Source organism: Channa argus, chromosome 6 (assembly GCF_033026475.1).
Source record: "Channa argus isolate prfri chromosome 6, Channa argus male v1.0, whole genome shotgun sequence".
In the NCBI taxonomy this organism is placed as follows: Eukaryota; Metazoa; Chordata; class Actinopteri; order Anabantiformes; family Channidae; genus Channa; species Channa argus.
Genome location: NC_090202.1, coordinates 19556703 through 19579715, shown reverse-complemented (window position 1 = coordinate 19579715; position 23013 = coordinate 19556703). Strand labels below are relative to the sequence as shown.

At 40.7% G+C, this 23013-nt stretch overlaps 1 protein-coding gene across 3 annotated transcripts; it reads left to right on the top strand.

Moving 5' to 3' along the window:
- Positions 1-1468: 1468 nt before the first annotated feature.
- Positions 1469-14418, top strand: meis3 (myeloid ecotropic viral integration site 3). Of its 3 annotated transcripts, none has more exons than XM_067506880.1 (13): positions 1469-1487; positions 4793-4894; positions 8596-8735; positions 8985-9159; positions 9239-9289; positions 9385-9435; positions 9659-9808; positions 10025-10133; positions 10997-11142; positions 11770-11846; positions 12697-12755; positions 12861-12947; positions 13201-14418. In XM_067506880.1, the coding sequence occupies exons 2-13, from the start codon at positions 4883-4885 to the stop codon at positions 13398-13400; spliced, it is 1257 nt and encodes a 418-aa protein (XP_067362981.1). In that variant the 5' UTR covers positions 1469-1487; positions 4793-4882; the 3' UTR covers positions 13401-14418. The 3 variants fall into 3 exon arrangements, with proteins under 3 accessions (XP_067362981.1, XP_067362980.1, XP_067362979.1); XM_067506879.1 differs by lacking the exon at positions 1469-1487 and adding an exon at positions 3932-4439; XM_067506878.1 differs by lacking the exon at positions 1469-1487 and adding an exon at positions 3933-4407.
- The last annotated feature ends 8595 nt before the right edge of the window (positions 14419-23013 follow it).

Genomic DNA, 23013 nt, shown 5'->3' with positions numbered 1-23013 from the left:
TATTTCTGCAAAAGGGCAACAGTAACTTTGTTTTTACCTGTTGAGGCCTTAAAAAAAATACACACACACAGAGATAGAATGGAGTGTGTTTAACAGAATCTAATAAGCTCTGGGAAATCAATTGGAGTGATCAGGACATTTAATGACTCCGGTTCTCACAGGCCTATTTCTGTAAAAAAAAAAGTGATAAAAGAAAAGAAATAAACCTTTGACCAGCAGTCGCGGTAAAGCCGACGCACTCCACACCAACCCCCCCCCAAAGCCTGTGCAGTGACAGGTAGATTAAGGGGCGTGATAGATGCCCCTCTCTGTATCTCCCTCTCTCCATCTCCCCCCTTCCCCTCTATCCATCATGGCGGCTGGTGTAATTGCGGCTGCGTGGGGCTGGCAGAGGGAGCCTCCATCCATCTCCTTAACAACAAACAGTCATGAGGACGGATGGCACTGCACTCCCCAGTTAATCTCCATCTAAAAGGGGAAGGAGGGGGGGGAGGGGGGGCGGAGGGATAGAAAAGGAGAAGAACAAAATAACAGAAGGGGAAAAGGATTGTTGGCTTACTATAAACAAAAGGAGACGGAGAGGGGAAGGCACGGATGGAAAGATGGTGGTGAGCTGAAGTGAGAGGTCATTCCCAAACTGGTAGTAGCAGCAGGGGCATAAAGGAAGAGGAATGAACCAGGTGAGGGATGAATGAGAGAAACTGGAGGGAAAGTTTGCAAACAGGCTGCAAGAGCAGGTCGATAAGGGTGGATTTGCTCTGTGAGAGTGCCAGAGGAAAACATTGGAGATAGAGGAAGGGAGGGGGAGAAAATTTATGTCTATGCAGCCAGACAACTCAGAAACTAGAGAGGCACAGGCTCATAAAAATGCACTCTGCACCCCATGTTTACCCCTGTTTCTTTCCCTCAACCTCTTTCTCTTTATACTTCCCTCCATCGCTGTGCTCCTTTTTTCTCATGCAGGCAACCTAGAGTCTCTGATGTTTTGGGTGGCTGTGTGCAGTTACTAGAGGTCAAGGCAGCCATATTTTCTTAATGGCAGAGTCACTGGAGTCAACAAGGCTTGGTGGCCTTCTAGCCTAATCTCCATCTTTCTCTGGTAAAGTAAAGCAAACTCAACTTGGGTAACTTGGGTCAGCAGTGGTTCCCCTAGGTGGTTGTTTTCCACCTCACAGATGATGGATTAACATTTCAACGATGTCAACAGCTGGCAATGTTGAAAAAACTAGAGTGGGTAAGAGCAATTTGTAGAAAACTAAAGGCTGTCATCTTCTCTGCACAATTTAGTCAAAACATTACGACTACAGTGGCCAGTACAAGAGGATGCAAAGACGAATGCAGCCTTTCAGGGAAACATTCATAGAGGCACAAACACAGTTTCCCTCTCCGGTTGTTGTTTTCTGTTTTCTAGCCCGTGGCATTGCCTGCAGTGAGGCCTGACTTAGAAGAGGGCCACCCTGACACTGACTGACTAGCACGCAAGCAAAGTAAGCAGGCACACAAACTCTTGGACACACACATGTGTACACTCCTGTGCCGCCTGTCATGTACACTCTTGCATGGATGGTAGTCTGAGGCCTTGGTGGGTGTAAAGGAGGGAGCGCTTGAGCCTTGACAGGGAGTGACAAATAACTGCAGCAGTTTTGACATACAGAATGCTCCCAAAGTGAACCTGCCTGACTGATATTCAGCCACGTGGTGCTGGAGAGGTGACTATTTCTCAAAGAAGAGCTTTACAACAGGAGTTACACCTCACACAAAAAGACATTTCTATATGTTTTTTAATTAGATCATGCACAAGTGTGTAGACGTGTTCAGCCTGTATGTACACAAGCTGCTGCTGAGAAATAGGAAATGCTCAAACTTATGATGTTAGATAATTATAATTGTAAACATTAGCATCATCTTAACCTAATGTTAGGACAAATGAAGAGCTAAAAAAGTTATTTTTTTGCTTGAAATAACTCATTTGATCAGATTTACTTTCTTATTGTGTGTGATCCCACTGCTGCATGTGTAACAATAATATTACATGACAATTTAGAAAAGAACCACTGTATTTTTTACTCCTTTGTGCTGCCCGTTTTTAAATTCAGCTATTTAGAAAACTTAACTGTTCCCTTTGACTCAAACTAATTATTTAATAAATGTGACAAAACCATGTATAAACTCCCAAATATAGATGTAGATTTTTCTGTATAACCAACATTTAAAAACTGGTATCAATTTCAAGCAATTTTCATTGCAAAAAAAGGAGGAAGGTGTTTCAATGGTAGTTATGTTTAGGAGCTGTTAAAGAGGCCCACAAAAAACACATTGGAGATAAAAAAAATGACACTAAAAAAGATTTAAATAATTTAAGATTGTAGCCTATAGAAAACAGCACTCAGCTCCATTGATGTTTCACTCTTTATTTTACTACTCTTTAAATTTTGTTTCAACTTTTCTTAAAATACTTTTTTAAAAACAAATGTTATCCCTTTTTTTAAAAATAAAGACATGTTATTTTCGGAACGCAGTGTGTATTATTTGAGGATCGTCACATACATTTGTTCCCTTCCTGCATACACTTAACAACATTAGTTGGCAATGCAGTATTGTTGCCCCACAGACACACACAGTAATGTGATAAAATAAATGACACATCCTTTAAGTGTTTGTGGTGTAAATGCGAGTAATCTACATGTTTAGATAAAGGTCTGTTAAATGTTAGAGATCCTGGGGATTTATGGTTCCATTGGCACAACTCGCTGAAGTGCCCTGGAAAAAAACAATAAAACCAGCTAAAGAATTCATTTAATAACATCTAAGTAGCCCATAACTTGTTTGTGAACAGGTTTTCCACTAAGATATTAGAAAATCTAAAGCCCTGTAAACATGAATTCGTCAGATGCAGATGCGCACTTCGACCCTAATCCTTTTCATTCAACCTGTTAACAAAGTGAAAACAAGCCTTAGATCGCCTTTTCCAGCCCATTGACACAGCTTCGTAGCTCAGTGTCGGAGGGGGGTTGAGCGCTGTGATCCCCCCTGTAGGAAACCAGCACCCTGCAGAGTTGAAAGACCCCAGGCTGCATGGACAGTCTATGGCCCTCATATGCGGCCCCACGGTCAAACTCCTTGCTGCTCAGGGAGACGCCTGCCCCGGCCTGCTGTTGCCCGCCAAACCGCCGCTGATTGAAATGCAGCTGCCCGTTGGCCCCTCACAGCAGGACCGGGGAAAGAGGAGCGTTTTGAATAATTATTTAAATTATAGTTACTTAGGTGTCATTTACAACACAAGACTGGGAGGTTAGCTGTGCCACCATCATGTGAATGTTTTTTCTTTTTCTTTCTGTCGGGTTCAAATTAAACTTTCTCGCGATAATGGTTTTGTTTTCTCACTTCGCGCAATCAACAAAAAGAAAGGCCAAAGGGTGACATTTGGGCTGTGTCAAAAGGCTGACGGACAATACATGTTGCCCAAAACAATAAAACACTTTGAAAGCCATTAGGTCAGTAAATGTATTGTCACGAAGCACGCTCCAATCTTATTTATGATTCAAATTTAGAAGTCATTTAATTTAAACTCTTTTAAACTGAATTGATTATTCTTACAATTAACTTTGCTGCATGCAAACCAGCAGTTTTAATGGATTTTAAGTTTGGCATTTTTATTAAGATTTAAAAGTGGATATTTCCAATGCGCATTTGAAGTAAGCTCATGCGTTGCACGAGGCAAACACTTGACTGGAAGAAGTTTGATACCTCACATATTTTTATTATTTTGACCGATGGTCCCGAGTTCAACAGATTCGTGTCAAATCCACTTACTAGAGTGACAGAGTTATCACGGTTCTTTTCCCGGGATGATAGCGCAGCTGCGGCGAAGATGAGGAGGAAGGAGGGGAGGATGGACGGATGATGGAGGAGTGATATCAGCGTGGAGATAAAACAATCGAGGGGGTCTTCTTCTTCTCTGGCGTTTGTGTGTGTGATAAGGAGAAGGAGGAGTAAAAGGAGGAAGAGGAGGAGGAGGGAGGGGGGCCAAGAGACCCCGTCGCGCTCTGACCCTCCGAAACCTCCCAGCACAACACCACCATCACCACTCCTCCTCCTCCTCCTCCTCCCCCTTCTTCTTCTTCGCTCCTCTTGAGGCTGAAAACACCATCGCTCATACCCAGCCGTGACATTTTCCAGCCTGTCGCCCTATGCTGCGCGGACAGCGAGCCCAAGCAGCCAAAAAGGAGAGGACGCTTTTCTGTCTTCCACAGCACCGAGAAACCCGACGCTCCGCGAGCCGGAGCGAGAGGCGCACCAGGCGGAGGCGAGGCGCTGCAGGAAACCGCTGCTCCCTTTCTCCAGGGTTGGTGGACTACACCGGACACGGCCCCAACAGGACTGGATACGGCGAATATTTACGTCTCGGTGGGACAATTTACACCATTTACTGGAGCCTGGTAGTACTTAACATCAGCATCCAATAGCTTTTACAATAGCGTTTAATAGGCTGCGATCTTTATTAGCGCGTTGATGACCTCTTAGCGTATTATAAACCATTAAGCTTACATAGGTAATAGGGTATCAGGGTATCAGACATCTATAAAATCTCCAGTCCCATCATTATGTTGTAATATAAAACGCGATGGGCTGGGAGTAAAGAGACACAGAGGGAGCGGGTCCAGACTGTTTTCTATCCACAGCTTTGTGTTGTTGTTGTATGTCTGTTGGCTTTTGGCTTGACGTTAAACGTGTTTACAACTTAATTTGCAAATGAATTTGAAAAAACAAACACATGTACTTTTATTTCCAGGATCCCAGGGACTGAGGAAGGGAGCAAAGCTCGCTGAACTAGCCGAGCAGCGCATCATCATCCCCGGTGTGGGACTGGCTGTCGAGTCGCATGGAGAAGAGGGTAAGTCTGCTATTTTTATTGTGTTTATAAACCGATTTTGACCAGAGTTTGTATTTTATAACAATTAGGAAAAAGATGTAGATTGAATTAGAAAATTCAATGAGCAGTGGGAGTCTTTGCACTGACCAGTCAGTGGTCGAATTTAGCAGCCATACAAAATCCAAAGGCCCTGTGGAAACACACCAGTCCGTGGGTTACTGACACGGGCTTAATGTTTGAGGGGAAACAACAGAAAAAGTGCCAATTGAAAGCATTACCGAGAAATTGATTTTGTGCTGCAACCAAAGGTTTTTGTTTCATTGCGCTTTATGTTGCAATGAAACAACTTTTAAACATGCCAACTTTAGGCAGTCACAATCCCCAAATACATCCCCACTACACTTAAATTCAGCTAAACACAGGATATGTAGAGTCTACAAATGTAGATGTCTGCCATCTCTTAACAGGCTCCACGAGTTACCGTTGATTTTCATCTAATATATCACCCCCTCCTTTGAATAATATGGATTTATTGTTGTGTAATGGCAGTGAGGCGTCATAATGGCACATAAGGGTTAGAGAGTAGTGTGGGTCATTAAGAGGCTGAGGCAGAGCAGAGGAGATGCAGCTCTTCAACTCGGTAAGTAGGTCAGTGTTTTTGCTACAGTGATTCAGAGGCATGATGGTGGCGATGGTGGTGGTGGAGGAGAGACAGGCAGAGGCAGACAGCAGGCGGACCGAGACTTTTGAGTGGAGGAGAGCAATTAGACATGTACAGTGTGAAGAGAGAAAAGCAGTGCTGAGGACCGGAGGGCAGGGGAAAGGTTTATACACCAACTTCACATGGATAAAAAGGACCAACAACGGACTCAAACACAATAAAAATAATACAAATAGTAATTCAAATAGTAGCAAAGCTAAAGTAAAGGTCATTAGGTGTCGTTCTAGGGTTCTGGGTGTTAAAGCAGAAGCTTGGGTGTTGACCCCATGTTGCTATAACTGATTTCTTTTATTGACGCTTAAAAAAAGTTTCTTTGCGGAATGTTAAGAACAGCAAATGGAGTTTGGTTGTCTCGTGTGTATTTGATAATGTGGAGACCGCGTTTTTGAGTATAAAACTCTTTGTGTAGGTAGACTTAAACCTGCAACAGGTCTTTGTTTAGTTTTACAAACGCGTTAAATGCACAGGTGATAATTTTTCAACTGTTGGCTGTATCCTTGTCCTCCCGCTTTCACCTTCAAACGACTTTAGCAAATGCGTACTTTCTGAAATTACATAAGTATTAATGTGAAAGCCTTTGTCCGTGCTGTTGAAGTTTTTGTGACTTGTTTTTAAGGAAGATAAGATAATTTAGTTTTGGGCATTTAAACAACTTTTGAAGTAGACTAAACTTTCAAAAATGGCAATTTGCATGGTTTATTTTTATGTTTATAGACACAGAGATCAAGTACCTTCGAATTGTTTTTCGTTTTTCTACACTTTTCTACTTGTGTAACGTAGAAAAGAGCAGAGCTTTCTTACAAAACCACCGATAACTTCAAGGTTTTCAATAGACCCGTTATTCACTAGGACTAAAGAAAGATTATTAATTAAATTTCAATTTTATAAATGTATTAAATCAAAAGTTTGACCCATTTTTTGCCTTTATTTATGACTTATCTTATAAAATGTAATATTTAGTTTAATATAAACTCTGATCTAAAGATCTACACGGCGTGTTCCTATAGCTCATATGTTTTGGCTCTTCTCATTAGGAGTAACCATATTAGGGCTGCGTTAACTTTTTTGCCTTGGTTGAAATAACACAATTAAAGCTTGTAATGAAAAAGTTGTCCTGCCATCTGAAGCCTGATTACTAGCTTCGTGACTTTAAAAAAAAGATGGAAATTTGGAGAATTTGTCATCTCGACTATTGCGCTTTGATCCGCTTGACGCACAGAAACCCGATAGGGGCCGTGCGTAAAAAGAGACGCGCAATTCGATAGCGGTGATTGTGTTAATAGCCAGTCTCCATAAAAACTAGAAGGTGTCCCGGGCCAGGGCCTCAGAGCAGGTGCTTCTTGTGATCCCGGTGGCCATATGGGACTCTGAAATACAACGATTTGATAAGCCATTTAGGACAGTGGTTCCCAAAGTACGGACGGGGACCTCCAGGGGTCCAGCAGAAGGGCAAGAGGGCAATGTAGGCACAATTTCTCTTTTATTTATTTCTTAGAGGTCAACATCGAGAGAATATGTGGAACAGCTTTTATGAGGTTTCACTGATGCTGTCCCCCAATTACAGAAATGGCTTAACGGAATAAACCTCAGTAATTAGTCAAGTTACGCATCCCTTGAAAATATTCTCCAAAGAAAAATGAATCAGATTATAATTTTTATGTCCCTGTTAAAAAAAAAAAAAAAAGCAAACTCAGAGGTGTCTAGGCCAAGCCACCTGTCTTTGATTCCGGTGGCCCTGCGGGACTGCACTGGGAGTCCCTTTTAATTCAGCACAAAGGGAGACAGGAGCAGATCTGCTGACCCAAGCAATGTTGCCTCAGAGACAGAAGCTGCCACGATGAACACATTTGCTTTGTAACACAGAGAAAGAGAAGAAGATACCATGCCATCAGGCCTGTATATTCATAATGTCACGTGTGTTAAGTGCTGATGTGTGTGTATCTCTCTGTGTGTATCTTTACATGTATGTGTGATGTGTCTGAGCGTGTGTCAGATCCTCTGTATGTAAGCAGGCCCCAGTGAGGCTGTCACAGCGGGTTGTAAGGGATGCAGCACGGCTCCTGTCTACTCTGAGTTTGGGAGGGAGGGGATGACATTAACAGCTACAGGCTCACTGTCTTTCTCTAAGGGTTTCACCTCACTCTGCATCTGTATGCATTACACATCAGACTTTTCAAGTACTCAGAAAAACTGCTTCTTTAAAATCTTGACAGATTTTTGAGGTGATCCAAGTGCTTGAAGTTGAGTTTCATCAGTTTTTCATAATCCCGACAGTGGTAGAATCTTTATTAGGTTTTCTTTTGAGGCAATGGGGATACGTACACACACAACTGGACCGTCCAGGAACGCAAAAGTGCAGGAGCATTTGTCCATGATCGCAGACACCCACCTTGGGAAAAAAAACACAGTGTATTTTTTAAAGTCCTTTATGCTTCCTTGACTACTGATTTCTTTTTATAATGATATTTGTTTCGTTTCCAGTTGGAGACATTTTTCCCATCACTGCTGCTATAATTACAATAATATGCATGCACACAGCTGAAGAGATTAGTTGATTGACAGAAAATTAATCAGCAACAATTTGATGATAATTTAAGTAATTTTAAAGCAAAAGAACCATAGAATGAACCACTTTAAAGTTCTAATTGGCCAATAATTGCTGGTTTTATTTTTGGGCTTAGACTGTTTGCTGAACAAAACAAAAAAACTGAAAAAGTATTGAAAAAAATTGCATGTCAATCTGTAATCTTTGCCGCCATTACACCCATACAGTATACTTAACCTTAGGCAGACACATCACCATGCAGTGTAGCACCGAATTTCTGCAACATTTCAGACACACACAAAGTAGATGTTCAGAGCGTTAGTTCAGTAGGCTGTTTCACTGAACCCCCCTGACAGCTCTGCCACATAATAAAATCACAATAAGATTTGATGTCAGACAGGCACAGATGTCGAACGTGTCTCATGTTTTCTGAATTTCCATATAATTGTGTTTCAGTATGAAGAGCTGGTGCACTACTCAGGGTCGGAGGGCATGTCGGTGGGGGGGTACGGGGATGATGTCAGGCCACTTCCTCCCCCACAGTATGGACCCACCATCCCTGACTCCCTGAAACACCACAAAGACCAAATTTATGGGTAAGCGCATGTTTAAACCCTTGTATGTGGTGCAAATAATGATTTATGTTGCCTGTCAGCAGATTAACATACAGCATGTACTTATAAGGGAATATGCATGTGAAGTGTTTACAGCTGTGTGTTTCAGAAATGCTGTGGTATAACATTTCTTACACTCTGTACATGTATCACGTGTACACTATGTCAACTGTTACTGTGTTTATGTACAGTATGTTAACTGTGTACGTGTGTGTGTGCGTGTGTGTGCAGTCACCCACTGTTTCCACTGCTGGCCTTAGTGTTTGAAAAGTGTGAGCTGGCCACCTGCTCCCCTCGAGACTCCACCTCCCTCTCAGCCACCTCCCACCTCCCTGGCATGACCAATCACAGCGATGTCTGCTCTTCCGAATCCTTTAATGATGACATCGCAGCATTTGCTAAGCAGGTGAGTGACAGCAGTAAGAGCCAATCAATCAGCTGATGCTTTTTTGTATTGAGTTTAATTAGTTGAATTTGTTTTGCAGATTCGTTCAGAGAAGCCCATATTTTCTTCTAACCCTGAGCTCGACAACTTGGTACGATGCACAAACCACTACATATAGAATGCATGTTCCTTTGCAATATGGACTATGGGTTATTTATTCATAGTTAACCTGCACTCTCTCCACAGATGATCCAGGCCATACAAGTTCTTCGCTTTCACTTACTGGAGTTAGAGAAGGTAGGAGGGACAAACCCATGCTTTTCATTTTACCCTTCAGTGTGCACATGGACATGTGATTATTGATTTAAGCAACCAAATAAAAAAGGTGAACCTATCCTGTAATGTTCACAACACTTCTATTGTAGTGATTGATGTCAAATTGTATTGATGTCTTTAGGCACTGAGTAACAATTGGCATTAACAGTATGCACTGGTGATGACTATAAATCTATCTCTAAAGGTGCATGACCTGTGTGACAACTTCTGCCATCGCTACATCACCTGTCTGAAGGGCAAAATGCCCACAGACCTTGTCCTTGATGAACGGGAGGGAGGCTCCAAGTCTGACATGGAGGACTTCACTGGATCCTGCAGCAGTCTGTCAGAACAGGTGAGAATAGCTGACAAAGCACCAATTGTCAAACTGCTTGATACAACACTGTAGCAGAGTCTGCACCATTTTTCTGTCCACATGCATCCACAGGATGTCAGAATACTCATCATGTAATTCGTGACTCCATGTTCACTCTCCTCCCCCCCTGCTGGGAATTCCCCATCTTCCTATTACTCTACATCCAACCTCCTCTCTACCTCTCTCACCCTCCAGAATGCATCATGGTTACGGGAGCCAGATGAATGTGCCACTACTCCTCTGGGGACACCAGGCACCTGTGGCCTGCCATCACACAGCACAGCTGACAACTGTAGTGACACAGGTAAACACACATAAACAAAAACAAAAAATATGCTGCACTGCACATTCAGAAAAACAAAGTTGTGCGTGCAAACAAGTGCCACAATTGCAATAACAGTCATTTAGAGCCTCTTATACATGAACCCTAAATAGAGTATTATAACACAGATGCTGAGTCTAGATTCATAGTTGGTATTTATGTTTTTGGTAACATTTATGAGTTAATGCTTCGAGCCTGTTTGATAATATTTTTAAAGCGGTTATTAAATTAACCAAGAAAATCATCAGTAAATACGTCCATAAAGAAAATATTGATTAGTCAGACCTACTTTTATATGCAGAATATACAGTTTTTTGGTATTTATTGCACTCAGTTTTTCATTGATCATTATTTCTGTGCATAATAGATGAAAGATTTCAAGTATGTATGGTATGTAAAAGTAAGTACATTGTGTTTTTTGTATTATTACTGTTAGTTATTGTCGAAGTGTCTCTGGGCAGGACACTGAACCCCTAACAGCCCATTCCCCTCCCCAGCTGTGCAGTGCCGGTCCAAGCCCAGTAGAAATTGGGGAGGGTTGCGTCAGTAAGGGCATCTGGTGTAAAAACTGTGCCAAATCAACATGCGGACAATGATCCGCTGTGGCGACCCTGAACTCACGGGATAAACTGAAACGACAAAAAAAAAAACTGTTGGTGGATTTAAATTTATATATATCTTTTCTGTGGCTTATTGCCATCAGTTAAGTCAGTAAATGCTGATACAAAATAATACCAAAAACATTTGCTATGACCATGCATCTGTTTGACTCCAATAAACACACACACACACACACACACACAGAAAATTCCTGCAGATACAGTATTTTCATGGGCTACCTGCAGGTGATGGTCTAGATGGAGGAGTGGCCTCCCCAAGTACAGGAGAGGAAGATGAGTCTGACAGAGACCGAAGGAACAACAAGAAGAGAGGAATCTTCCCCAAGGTAGCCACAAACATCATGAGAGCGTGGCTCTTCCAGCACCTGTCGGTAAGAGAGCATTTCAATTTTCTCATCACACTCAACAAGAACATATTTGGACAATTATTAAAACTGTCCTGCTATATAACGAAAGCTTGCGTGAAGCACAGGGTGAAAGAATAATCACTGAAAGAGGATTTAACGTGAATCAAAATGTAACTGGCAAGAATAAGCAGTGAGGGGAAGAGAGTGGATAATAGAGGTCAATTAAATTAAATGAAAAATATGGGGATTAAGCGATTATGTGAATATGCTCGCTATTGAATAATTGTGCAAGTGACAGAAATGGAGTGAGTAATTGTTGATGAGGTAGTTACATTGGTAATTAGCTACTAAATGAGGCAGGTCAAATGTTGCTTAACTCCAATTATTACAGTGTGGGTGTGAATTGGAGAGAGAAATAGAGGAATACAGAGAGATAGTCAGAGGTGCCGAAGCTGAAAATATGAATGTAGATTTGAATTCAGATGGAAGGTCATCAGAATTCAGGCTGAGACTGTGATATTTTATTCTAGTTTTAAGCCCCATGTATTCCCATCATGATTTTTCAGTTTATACCAATGCATTTACTTGCATGTTTGCAAAAAAGTGACCACTTGCAAGTCTCGTGTGTTATACTTTTTTGTCCTCTCCCAGCACCCGTACCCATCTGAGGAGCAGAAGAAGCAGCTGTCACAGGACACAGGACTGACCATTTTACAGGTCAACAACTGGTCAGTGCACTCTTAATCAATACACTAATTCTACCCCTGTGGCTAATAAATAATCAGCTATACCTATGATGGGAGGTGTCAACTATGAAATTGACAGCAGGGATACTCCCATGTCAATATCATATTGGCTGTGTCTATGCTTTGCAACTCACTTATGTTACATTTTGGCTCATTTGCTCTATCTGTGACTATGTTGTCTATATAATGTTAATTAAATGAAAAGTAGCATCTTTACAAGACTTTTATTTAAGACTATCATCTGCTTTATTGGGTAGCAACTTGTAACAGAAAATGGAATGTTCTGCTAAGCATTTTTTCATACGCAGTTGTTAATGAAACTGAATAGCAAATCAATAATCCAATAATCAGGTGATTTACTGCTCCCAAATTCCCCAATCTCTCTCTCTCTCTCTTTCTTTCACACACATACACAAAAAGACAAATACGCATACATGGAGCAGTTTCATGTTACTGAACAACTAGATCCTGCAATTATTAACAAATACAAAACTCACATACAAAACTCAAAAATATGAAATGTGTAACATGTTATAAAAAAGATATTGTTTTATGATAACTTACATGTAGATTTAAATGTACTTCTGCTGTGGCACACACGCAGTCACCCAATCAATGCAGATCAATCAATTATCACAGGAAGATCAATACCTGCTCTGGCGTAATGTTGATTTACTCTGCCGTCTGAAAGGGTTAAGTGGTTGTAAAAGGGAAAAGGTTAATAGTCACAGAGTCAGCATTTTTCTCCATTAATGGGTGGCCTTGTACATTTCTCTGTCTTGCTCGCTCACTCTAAACATACTCTTTCGTTATGTCCATCTCCCTTGCACAGGTTCATCAACGCCAGAAGGAGAATAGTTCAGCCAATGATTGACCAGTCAAATCGCTCAGGTCAGTCAATAATTAAACAATTCTGTGTATATATACTGTATATAATATATAAATAGGAGTATGAGTTTGTTTAATATTTGTGTCTGATGATGTGGTGTGTCACAGGTCAGGGTGGCCCCTACAGCCCAGAGGGAGCAGCTCTTGGCAGCTACGGGCTTGACGGACAGGCCCACCTTGGGCTACGAACAGCAGGTATGGTAGCCTGTAGGGAGATGATGCACACAGACACTGAAACAAAGACCTGATCTACATTTTGTCAATAAACAGAATAGAACAACCAAAACAACAAGGAGTATTGTCTCTGTAGCCAAAGCCTGATATATATATTGACTCAATTCCACAATGTCAGTCCCGCTGTCATGAGTACTCACTGCAGCAGTAAATGTGGAGCCACGTGTGGAGCCAAAACTTTTTGACATTTAACAAACCTACTTTCAACCCTCAGGTCTCCAGGGGATGTCTTCTCTGCAGGGTGACTATCCTGGTGCTCTTTTGTCCCAACCAGGGTACCCTCCCCATCCAGGCCCCTCCCTCCACCCGTACCCAGGCCCACACCCCCATGCCGCTATGCTGCTGCACCCACCACCACATGCACACCCTGCTGAGCCGCTCCTCGCTCAAGGACTGGACATACACGCACACTAGCTATGGGAGGAGAGGCGGTGTGTGTGTATGAAGGGAAGCTGTATGAATGTGTGAGTGTGTGCAGTTAGATGTGTGTGTGTGAGTGTGTGTGTGACTGTGTATGTTTAATGACACACACAGTACACTATTTAAAGAAAAAAGACACATTGCTCTGAAAGTTTACATTCCCCACTGAAAGACACTGACCTCAATGTAGCTGTTCCACATGCGAATACACACAAGTAGACATAAACATTATACATACACACACAGTCTGAACCCACAGGTTTAAGCCATACCTCTTTCAGAGTAGAAGTGCTTCCTCCTCTCTAAATGTCTCCACTGTGTCCTGTGGGCAAGACACATGCTTTAAACTACACTTCCCATCATGCCTGCTGAACCACAGGAAGCTGCTTGACTGAATCTGAGAGGTTTTTATTTATCCCCTGACCTGTAACTACAGCACATGGACGGTATTGGATGGGACTTGATCCTGTGAACACGCCTTCTTCACTACTCCATGTCTTCCTGCACACACAGACTTTCAAAGACACATACACCCACACAATTTCAAACACACACTTTATTTAAAGCTGATTTAATTTTTTTTTATTCTATTTTTATATTTAAGTGTGCCACTCTAGGCAGATGCAGCTTCATGTGGGCTTGTTGAAATGTTAGTGCTCTTCCTCAGCATGAAGCTACACACTATGAATGACTTCCAGTCTGCCTCGCTTTCATACCACTGACCTCCTTAAGATGCCAACCGGTGTCTGTTTCCTTTCCTATACACACGCCAATACACAGCATACACTACACTGTAAGGCATTGCCCCACACACATAATCAGACATACACAAACAAACTTCTGTAAGCATTTCTAGTACATGTTTGTTTGTCACGGCCGTGTGTGAGAGGAGCTGCAGCCAAAGGACTCTTTAAACATTCAGCTCCCTCTCCACTCTGCTCAGATGGCTGAAACATTTCTGAAGGATGATGGGAAATACAGTTAAATATTAAAACAAAGTTCTTTTGTAAAACTTGTGACTGGTCATCTATTTGTGTGTATTTGGTTGGATTCATTTAGCACCCAGTTTGTAGCTTCCTCTCAGGTATTAACATACATTTGGGCACAGAGGTAACCTTTGTTTTCTTCAAAAGATAATGTACCGACTTTTTTCTAGTATTTCTCGAATCCTTTAAGATTATTGTAAAATATCCAGTCTACCAATTGACTAGGCTTATAGGAAAAAGAGCTACAAGAACAACAAAATGAGGTAAAAATCCAGATGGTTAGATGTTTCTGAATCTGATTTCTGATCTCTTATTTCTTCTGATTCAGAGAACACTGCCAGAAGAAGGCTAAAAAACACTTTAAGGAAAATCAATGCCTTAGTACGTCATAAAACAGGAAATTAGATCCTTAAGCTTAACAGCTTGTTAAATTGATTTGCTTGATCACAATGCTTTAATGTTCATGGCTTTTAAAATTTTGCAATTTTGCAAGATTTGTGACTTTTTAAAATGAAAAATAATGTTATCTTTTTAAATGTTTGAATATGCCATATATCATTCCTGTCCAAAGTTTTGTGCCTTGTACCTTTGAGTGACAGGTGTGTTAATTATAGATTGCTGACGTAGTAACTCAGCCACGCCATCCGTAAACAAGCATGGCGGCATTAAAAACGTTCTGAAGTCAAACGTCTTAAGATTTGAGAATTGATATTTGAGAACTGACGACAGACGTTACCGTAAAATTCTAAAATAGGAATTTACGGCTTTTGATAACATGAGAATGACGACGGGGACCGGCCTTGGCCTCAGCCTACAGGACAGGTAATCTACCACCTTATGTCGTGTCCTGAAGCTGTTACAATAAGTTCCCATTCAGGAAACGTTAGGTCTACAGTACATGCAAAACAGAAGTGATTTTATTTAATTGTTATCCACGAAAATAAAAACATTTTTTTTTAACAGCTTCAGGTTCAAATTGAAAAATGAGTGAATAATGTGGAGTAGTGCTCCATGCTGTGAAAGCGCCTAACCACATTAGCAGTGTCAAAGTTAATAACCACAGATTCTATTAGGGTCATGTTTGTCTGGAAATTAGTCTTTAAATCCCAAATAAAATAATAATTGTTACATTACAGTTTGAACTACTGACAAAGATTACGTAAACACATGTAGAATAGATTCAGATTTGAGAAATGCTATTGAAAATCCTCCCTGTTCATTAACAAAAATAATACTGGTCAAACAATATAGGCAGTGAGTCAATATTAGTCAGTAATACCACAAGTTTGAACTATATACATTTCATAATGACAAGTCAGTATAGCTTGTAGTTATAGCAAGTTCCTTGAATTTTGCAATTTGAAAAAAAAGCTAAAAATGGAAAATGGAAATTGCAGATTTTGATTAGATTTTTTTGACAGCTCTTTTGAACAAATGTTAGGTATTACAGGGAAAAATCTAGTTGTGATTAGTGACTGTCCTAGCTTGTTTTGAAGTAACTTCCAAAATTACTTATTTATAAAATTGCATTGCCAAAGAAAATTTAAAACCAACAACGACTTTGTCTTCTATCCTGAGCTCCCCAAAAATTTTACTTTTTGATAAAAAAACAAACAAACATACTTTTTAGCACTTTGGAATACTAGGTTTTGAATAGGCTTGAATACTGTAAAGTGCTTCATTCGTATTTAATATGGAATTTGACCATAGCCAGGGTTGATACTATTTGACAGAGAACCTTGAAACTAAATGTTAGTGAAGTCCAAAAACACCTCCCGCTAATCTCCTCAGCAGGTAAAATGCAGGTTTACTTGGGTTAGGGTTTGGTGATGGGGTTGGTCAGTCTAAAACCTTTAATTTTTTCCCTAGTATAAATCCATTGTTGAGTTGGCAGTGTGTTTTGAAGCATTGTCTATCTTGATCTATTCTTCTCCCACACTTTGGCCTTTCCATCACTTTATTTTGGCCTTATCAGTCCATAAATCATTCTTCAAATAGTGGATTATTATAGCTTGATCCCTGATCTGTGGAGGGTGTTATTGATGTCATTTTGTCATCAGTGGTTGTTTTCCATAACAGACTCGTTGTGTGTATGTTGCTCTGTACGTCAGTGATTTCTTGCATTTTCAGGATGTTCTAAATTGTTAAGCATGTATGAAAATGTATTAATTATATGCAACAGGTGTGTGTTTTAAAAGCTTTCTATTGGGCACAAGGACTCACATGAACAACGTGTATCACTTTTATACTATATGATCATCTCTCACAACACATTACAGATTGATTTATAATACAACAATATCATAAATGTAATCAGTAAAACAATTACAATATCTGAAAATTGTTTAAAAAAGACTTGATTTATAATGTCCCATACCATTAAAAAAATATTTGAATCCCTTTTATGAGAGGTTCAAGCACTTGACAAACAACGCGATCAAAGCCACTCAGTTTCACAGGACCTTTTGTTGACAAATCGTGTAATCTTCTCCCTTTTTTCCAGCTATAAGTCACGTCAGTCTGTCCCCTCCTTCGACTATCTGTTTAACTCTGATGGAGGCCTCAGGCTGCAGCCGCAGTAATCTGTCACACAGGCGGGATTATCACAGAGATGAAAGACGTTTTTTTTTTCTTCATGGTTTCTAGACCTGTTACTCATGGAGATAATTTCTAGTCTTCATATTCATCTTTCTAGACTATGTCACCAAAATTTAGTATAATATCTCAACAAGTGCAAACAGTCAATACAACTTCTACATTGTAACGTTTCTCCTCACAGTTCCAGATGTGCAGGTCTTATTCCTAACATTTACCTCCCATCTGCTTTGTATCTCATCATTCATTAAATATCTGTTCACAATTCCACCATTTGCCACCCTACATGCCCCAAACACAAAACAAAAACTTAGTACCCTTCAACCCCAATCCCACCCATCACCCTGCCCCCCATTTGGCCTGAAGCAGGCAGGGGGTCAGAGGCCAGAGTTCAAACAGAGGTCAACAGGAAATGGCTGTTCTCCCTTGTACCCGGGTCTTGACCTCAGCTCCCCTACACTTTCATTTCTCATTGTCCAACCACATACTTATTGCTCGGCCATGTTTGACAGGAGGGGCCCATGCCTTTTGCTTATTCACCTCCAAAAGGACTTGTTTTTTTTTTACACCAGATACATACATTTAGTTTCCTATTTACAGTGAAGAAAAACACCAACCAAAGTACAGGCTCTGTCATTTTGTACCTTACACACTTTGTCAGGAAAGTATGCATCACTGCATCCAAACCACCTGGTCTTTTAGTGTTGGCTGGAATATTACATTCATCTACAAAAGTATTGGAACAGCGAGCTCAATTAATTTTCTTTTGCTGTACGTTTGGGTTTAAGATCAAAAGATGGCTTTGAGACGAAAACTTCAGAATTTCAGCTTTAGTATTTACACCTAGATATGTTAGACAACATAGCATCTCTTGTATCAGATCACCCAAATTTTAATTGACCAAAAGTATTGGAACAAGTGATTTGTCTATGGCAGAAAGCAAGCCATTTGGAATATAAGATGAGGGGCAAACATTCAAAGCTATTGCACAAACTTAGAGATTAGCCAATAGCCAACAATTTGGTACCTTGTAAAAAGGAAAGAAAGCAGTGTTATACTAAGCAACACACAGAACAGGTTAGCCACAGTTTTTAAATGGTGAGTCATTATCCTACATTTAGAAACTTCAGAAGAAGAAAAGTTGAGGCCATACTCCAAGATCAGCAGCAACAATAAGAAAGCATAGTTGCAATTTGTAAAAAAACAAATTGTACAAATAGTACAGAGAATAATCACAAATGTTCCGGAACAAATCTTTATAGGCTGTTGAGGCCAAGATTAAGATCAACCAAAGTGAAGGGAAGAATGTGGAGGATAAAATGTTCTGCTTGTGATCCAAACTGTACAGGCTCATCTGTGAAGCACAGTGGAGGTGGTGTTATGTGTTGGTGCTTGCATGGCTGTTTCTCAAACAAGCTCACACATCTTTATTGATTATATAACTCCCAATGGTGACAGCAGGTGGAATTCATAGGTGTAGAGAAGAATTTTGTCTACAAATTTACATAATCCAAATCCAAAATATTTTGGTGAAAGTTTCATCATGCAGCAAGACAATGATCCAAACCATGCTGGCAACTTAACAAAGGATTTCATCAGAAGATAAATGTGTAAGGTTTTAGACTGACCAAGTCAATCAGTAGACCATATGAACATACATTTCACCTGAGGAAGAAAGGATTGAACTGTTCAAATATTTTTGCTTACCCTAAACTTGGATGAGATGACACAAAGTTTTCCTGCATAAGTGCATTTGTGATAAACACTGACTGTCTATTGTTTAATTTGAATGAGCAGCTTGTTGAGGACAGATGGATGCTCAACTAACTGCAGATTTTCATTAATTTTGTGTTGAGACATCAACTTTTTTGGCTATTAATATTAATGTATGTATTTTACATTTTTAATTGACATGTTTTATTCTGACATCTGGTTTGATGCAGAAATACCGTTAATAATAGACTGTTTTCTGCTAGCGGAGGCAATAAAAGTAACCTTGGCCTTTTATAAAAGTGCAGTTTTTGCTCTTCAGTTATTTGACTACAGTAAGCCTTAAATGTATAATCCTGCAACATTACAACCAGACAGGGATCTAAACAGAAAAACCAACAACACATACATCAGTCTACAGCTCTCATTTACACAATATAAGTCATAGTCATCACGTCAGTTTATGATTGGCTCAGCTAGATTGCCAGCCTTTTCTCTCACCAGCACAGTCTCTGTTAAAATAAAATTTGCCTTTTATGTTGACAAATGGTGAAGATAAGGGAGGGATAAACTGCTTGAATGCATTTGTGTATTGTGTTTCAATGTTTGTGTACTGTTAGAAGAGACAATGAAGTTAGAGCATATGGAGGTGGAGTGTGTCTATATGCAGGAGATGATTTAGTTTCACAACTTCACAAAGTTTCGGGTGAATTTTTAGAAAATGATTGATGTGTACAACTCATTCTCTGGCAAATGTATTTTGTACAATTCACCTAAGATGTTTTATAAAATGACAACAGTGTGATTGTCATTTCAAATGAGCTGCACTGCAGTACTGGCACCGTGTTGGCCGTCATGTGCAGGGTGTCTTCATATATATTGAGCATAGTTTCCTTATAATGTTTTCATCATTTCAATGACTCCTACTGGTTTGAATTTGACCATTTGGTCAATTGAAGCAAAATGAATGCATGTGTGTAATGTGAAAACGTGCGTGCCTGTGAGTGTCAGCGAATGAATATGTGTGTGTGCATAAATATGTACAATTCCATTTTAACATAAAGTGTGTGTTTGTGAGTGTATCTGGGGGGTGGGGGTGTTACTGTGGTGGTCATTAATCATTCAATTACACACCTGTCAGAGTTCAGACAAGTGGGAGAGAGGGAGGGGGAGAAAAAGAGAGGAATGCAGTGGGAGGAATGGAGGAAGAGTAGAGGGGAACTGAATGACAGAGAGAGGGAAATAAAAGCATCAGGAGGGTTAGAAAGAGAAAGGGAGAAAGCTTTATTGTGGGTGTGTGAAGGAGCCAAGACATAGGGAAGCTGTTGAAGCCTCTGAATGACTTTAGGAAAGACAAAGACACTCCCGTTTATTATAGGTGGACGGGTGACGGACGAGGACAAGGCAGGAGATTAAATATGTAGTCACACATCCAATAGCATTTAAAATTATTTCTGAAGAATGGAATGGAACAAAAAGAAAATGTTTACTATGACATAAAGCTATTTTGTTTATCCATATTAATGTTTATATAATATGTTTTTATATATAGACAAAACATCATTTCATTGTTTTCTTTTCCTTTCATCACAGCGAATCATGTTCCTCCATCTAATCCTGTCCTCTGCATCCTCTTCTCTGACACCAACTAACTTCATATCCTCTCTCACTACATCCATAAATCTCCTCTTTGGTCTTCCTCTAGACTTCTTGCCTGGCAGCTCCAACCTCAGCATCCTCCTACCGATATATTCACCATCTCTCCTCTGAACATGTCCAAACCACCTCAATCTGGCCTCTCTGACTTTATCTCCAACACATCTAACATGAGCTGTCCCTCTGATGTCCTCATTCCTGATCCTGTCCATCCCCGACACTCCCAAAGAAAATCTCAACATCTTAAGCTCTGCTACCTCCAGCTCTGCCTCCTGTCTTTTCTTTAGTGCCACTGTCTTTAAGCCGAACAACATCGCTGGTCTCACCACTGTCTTAAACACCTTTCCTTTCATTCTCGCTGATACTCTTTTTATCACATAACATGCCTGACATCTGTCAGCCTGTCCATCACCAGAGCAAACAAGTAGGGGCTCAGAGCTGATCCTTGATGCAGACCCACCTCCACCTTGAACTCTGTCACACCTACAACACACCTCACCGCAGTCTTACAGCTCTCATACATGTTCTGCATCAGTCTAACATACTTGTCTGCCACTCCAGACGTCCTCATACAATACCACATCCCCTCTCTTGGCATCCTGTCATACAGAGACTCAATGCAACTCCCTATGACCTTCTCTGTACTTCTCCATCAGAATCCTCAAAGCAAATACTGCATCTGCTTTACTCTTTCTAGGCATGAAACCATATTGCTGCTCACAATTGCTAACCTCTGCCCTTAGCCGAGCTTCCACTACTCTTTCCCACAACCTCATTGTTTGGCTCATCAGCCTTATTCCTCTGTAGTTGCCACAGCTCTGCACATCTTCCTTGTTCTTAAAAATTATCACCAGTACACTTCTCCTCCAGTCCTCTGGCATCCCCTCACTCTCCAAGATCTTGTTAAACAAACTAGTCAGAAACTCTAGTGCCACCTCTCCTAGACACTTCCATACCTCCACAGGTATGTCATCAGGACTTTCCACTCTTCATCCTCTTTAATGTCCTCCTCACTTCCTCACTTTACTTCTACTCTTTGTTCCCTCTAATTTTCCTCATACTTCAACTCTTCAAAGTTTTCCTTCCATCTTCCCATCACACTCCTGGTAGCTGTCAATACATTTCCATCTTTATCTTTAATCATTCTAACCTGCTGCACATCCTTCCCATCTCTATCACTCTGCCTCGCCAATCTGTACAAATCCACCTCTCCCCCCTTACTGTCCAACCTATCATACAAGTCCTCATATTCTCTGTGTTTGTCCTTTGCCAGTTCTACCTTCACCTTACGCTACATCTCCTTGTACTCCTGTCTACTCCCTTCAGTCCTCCCAGTGTCCCACTTTTTAGATAACCTCTTTCTCTCTATACACTCCTGAACTTCCTCGTTCCACTACCAATTCTCCTTGTCCACTTTCCTCTTTCCCAGTGACACACCAAGTACCCTCCTATTTGTCTCACTGATCACATTAGCTGTAGTTGTCCAGTCATCTGGAAGGACCTCCTGACCACCCAGAGTCTTTCTCACCTCCTCTCTGAAAACTACAAAACATCCTTCTTTTTTCAACTTTTACCACTTCATCCTCTGCTCTGCCTTAGTCCTCTTCATCTTTCTCACCATCAGAGTAATTCTACAAACCACCATCCTGTGTTGTCTTGTTACACTCTCCCCTACCAATACTTTGCAGTCACCGCTTCTCTTCACCTCAGTTCCCTTCACCAACATGTCCATTGAAATTTGCACCAAGCACCACCCTCTCACCTCTGGGGATGCTCTGCATCACTTCATCTAACTCACTCAAGATTTTTCCTTCTCTTCTAACTCGCATCCTACCTGTGAGGAATAACCACTAACAATATTGAACATCACGTCTTCAATTTCCAGCTTCAGACTCATCAACTTATCTGATACCTTTTTCACCTCTAGAACATTCCTCACAAACTCCTCTTTCAGGAGAACTCTTACTCCATTACTTCCTATCCAATCCATGGTAAAAAAAACCCTGTTCCTAAGCTTCAAGCCTTGATACCTTACCCTTTAGGTCTCCTGGACACAGTATGTCCACCTTCCTTCTCTGCATCATGTCAACAAACTTTCTAGCCTTTTCTGTCATAGTCTCAACTTTCAAAGTTCCTACTGTCAGTCCTACACTCTTGGTATTTTTCTTCTCTCTCTGCCGACATTACTTCCTCCTCTCCTTCGGCAACAGTAGACAATTTCCATCCTGTATGTCAAAAGCACCGGTGGTGGTCGTTGTTAACCCGGGCCCCTAACAATCCGGTATGGGAGTCAGATTCGGTGTGGAAGTCACGATTCGCATGTTTAATTTGGCATGTGTTTTACGTTGGATGTCCTTCTTGACACAACTCTCTGCATTTATCCAGACTTGGCACAAGAAGACGCTGGCTTGTGCCCCCTTGTGGTTGCATTATAAAACACCAATTCATTGAAACCAAATAAACATTATGATGATCTTTTCATTCTGTGGAAGACTTTTTGTATTTTTGTAATACATGTGGCATAACGATCCCAATTTGGTGCTGTAATGCTGTGCTTTTGCAAACTAATAAGTGATGAAAATGAGTGCTGATAATTTAGCAGTACAAAAGCAGATATTCATTGGCACTCTGTTGTAAAATTAGTTAGTGTGTACATCTGT